The 1623-nt window shown below is 32.2% G+C and overlaps 1 protein-coding gene across 2 annotated transcripts in view; it reads right to left on the reverse strand.

The window, feature by feature from the left end:
- LOC117105547 (low density lipoprotein receptor adapter protein 1-B-like) overlaps nucleotides 1-1623 on the reverse strand; it is a 21067-nt gene that overhangs the window by 12753 nt on the left and 6691 nt on the right. For both annotated transcript variants that reach the window (XM_033246716.1, XM_033246715.1), the window contains exon 3: nucleotides 931-1040. In XM_033246716.1, coding sequence (XP_033102607.1) covers nucleotides 931-1040 — 110 coding nt within the window. The remainder of the gene's footprint in view (nucleotides 1-930; nucleotides 1041-1623) is intronic.

The following is a 1623-nucleotide window of genomic DNA, read 5'->3' on the forward strand; positions in this document are numbered from 1 at the left end:
ACGTCATGGCTCGCTGGCTCACACTTGTGATGTCTCGCACTTGTGATCAAATAACACGCTGGCTCGCACTTTGGCAACACTCTTTGGCAGTCAACTCGCCCCTAGAAAACTCGCCCTTAGAAACTTGCCCCATTAAAAGAAAGTACACTTCCTAGACCATGCAGTCATCAAAATAAAAATTGTAAACTTTGGTAATCAACTACATTTTCCACATACTGTACATAGAAATTTTTGAAACTTTATTAAAAAAAACCCTAAACCATAATTCACCACTATAGACACTTTTTGACAAAAATGAAAAATTACGACTTTGTTACCCAATGAGAAGTGTTCTAATATAGACAATGGGTTTTTGTTATATTTTTATTTTTCATTATTTTCACTTGACTCGCATAAATAATTTTGTTCGAAGAACATTTATATGCAGTTGTACTTCGCAGCACTTCACTTGCAATTTGCAATTTCTAGTATTATTTGGAAAAATATTTTTGTTTTGGTAAATGCCAGAGGCTTCATATGAATTGCTTTCAATCGGAATGCTCTTTAAAATGTGTTTTGTGTTCAGGTTGTTTACATTTCATGGAAAGATACCATACGATAACAAATGAATGACAGACAATTCACTTCCGTCAACTCATCCTCTTTCAACTCAAACCAGCACTTTGTCTATTTTACAGGAATCCTTGTAAATACTCATAATTAGTTTTAAGCTTAGATCTTTAACTTAAAGACCAGAAATCATGTACAGTACATTTATTTGTACTTTAGGCTTATACAGACATTTGTTTTCTGCTGGCAAAGTAAATAAGTATAAACAAACCACAAAAAAACTTTAAACTTATTATTATTATTTCTTTTCGTACCAATAACATTTAATCAACAGCATTTAGCATTTAATTGTCGATAAACAGATACACTGTATCAAATTACCTGTATATAGATACTTCTAATGTGCTTTGCTCCGTTTCAACATCCGTCTGCACTATACCTTGTGGGGTAACCTTCAGAGATACTTTATTTGGTTTGGCTCCATATTTCACCTGAAGTTATTACAAAATAATTTTAATAAAGAAGTTACAACAAAAATAGTTTACAAATTACAACAGTATAAGGAAATAATATCACTGTATCTTCATAGTGATGAACTTTGCTTTTATAACTTTGTTATAATGTTACTGCACACAGAGTGTGCACTTTTAATTGATCAATAAAAAGATATCAATCAACTGTTGAGGTTTTAAACCGGGCTCTGGAGGAAGCAAATTTTTCGATGCACAACTGATTTTCTAGGACACAAAAAGCATATCTGACAAAAGACTCGGGAGTGGTTAATGAGATACAGATTTGAGTATTTAAAAATGGGGGAAAAAGGGACGTAACCACTCTTTTCCGCCTTTTCCCCCAGTTTTTAAATATTTAAAAAAATCTGTATGTCATTAACGGCACCCAATTTTTGTCAAACATGCTTTTTATGTCTTAGAAAAATCAGTTGTACTACGTATCAAATTTTCTTTTTCCTCTAGAGCCTGAACAAAAAATATCATTATTTGAATTTCTTACGTATGTATATTTTCCTAAGTAACAGATGCATTAATACTAACTGTTTTGCTTTGCATAGATCCA

This window comes from Anneissia japonica, unplaced genomic scaffold (genome assembly GCF_011630105.1).
Source record: "Anneissia japonica isolate Jap-2015-1 unplaced genomic scaffold, ASM1163010v1 scaffold287598_len761594_cov195, whole genome shotgun sequence".
Lineage (NCBI taxonomy): Eukaryota > Metazoa > Echinodermata > Crinoidea > Comatulida > Comatulidae > Anneissia > Anneissia japonica.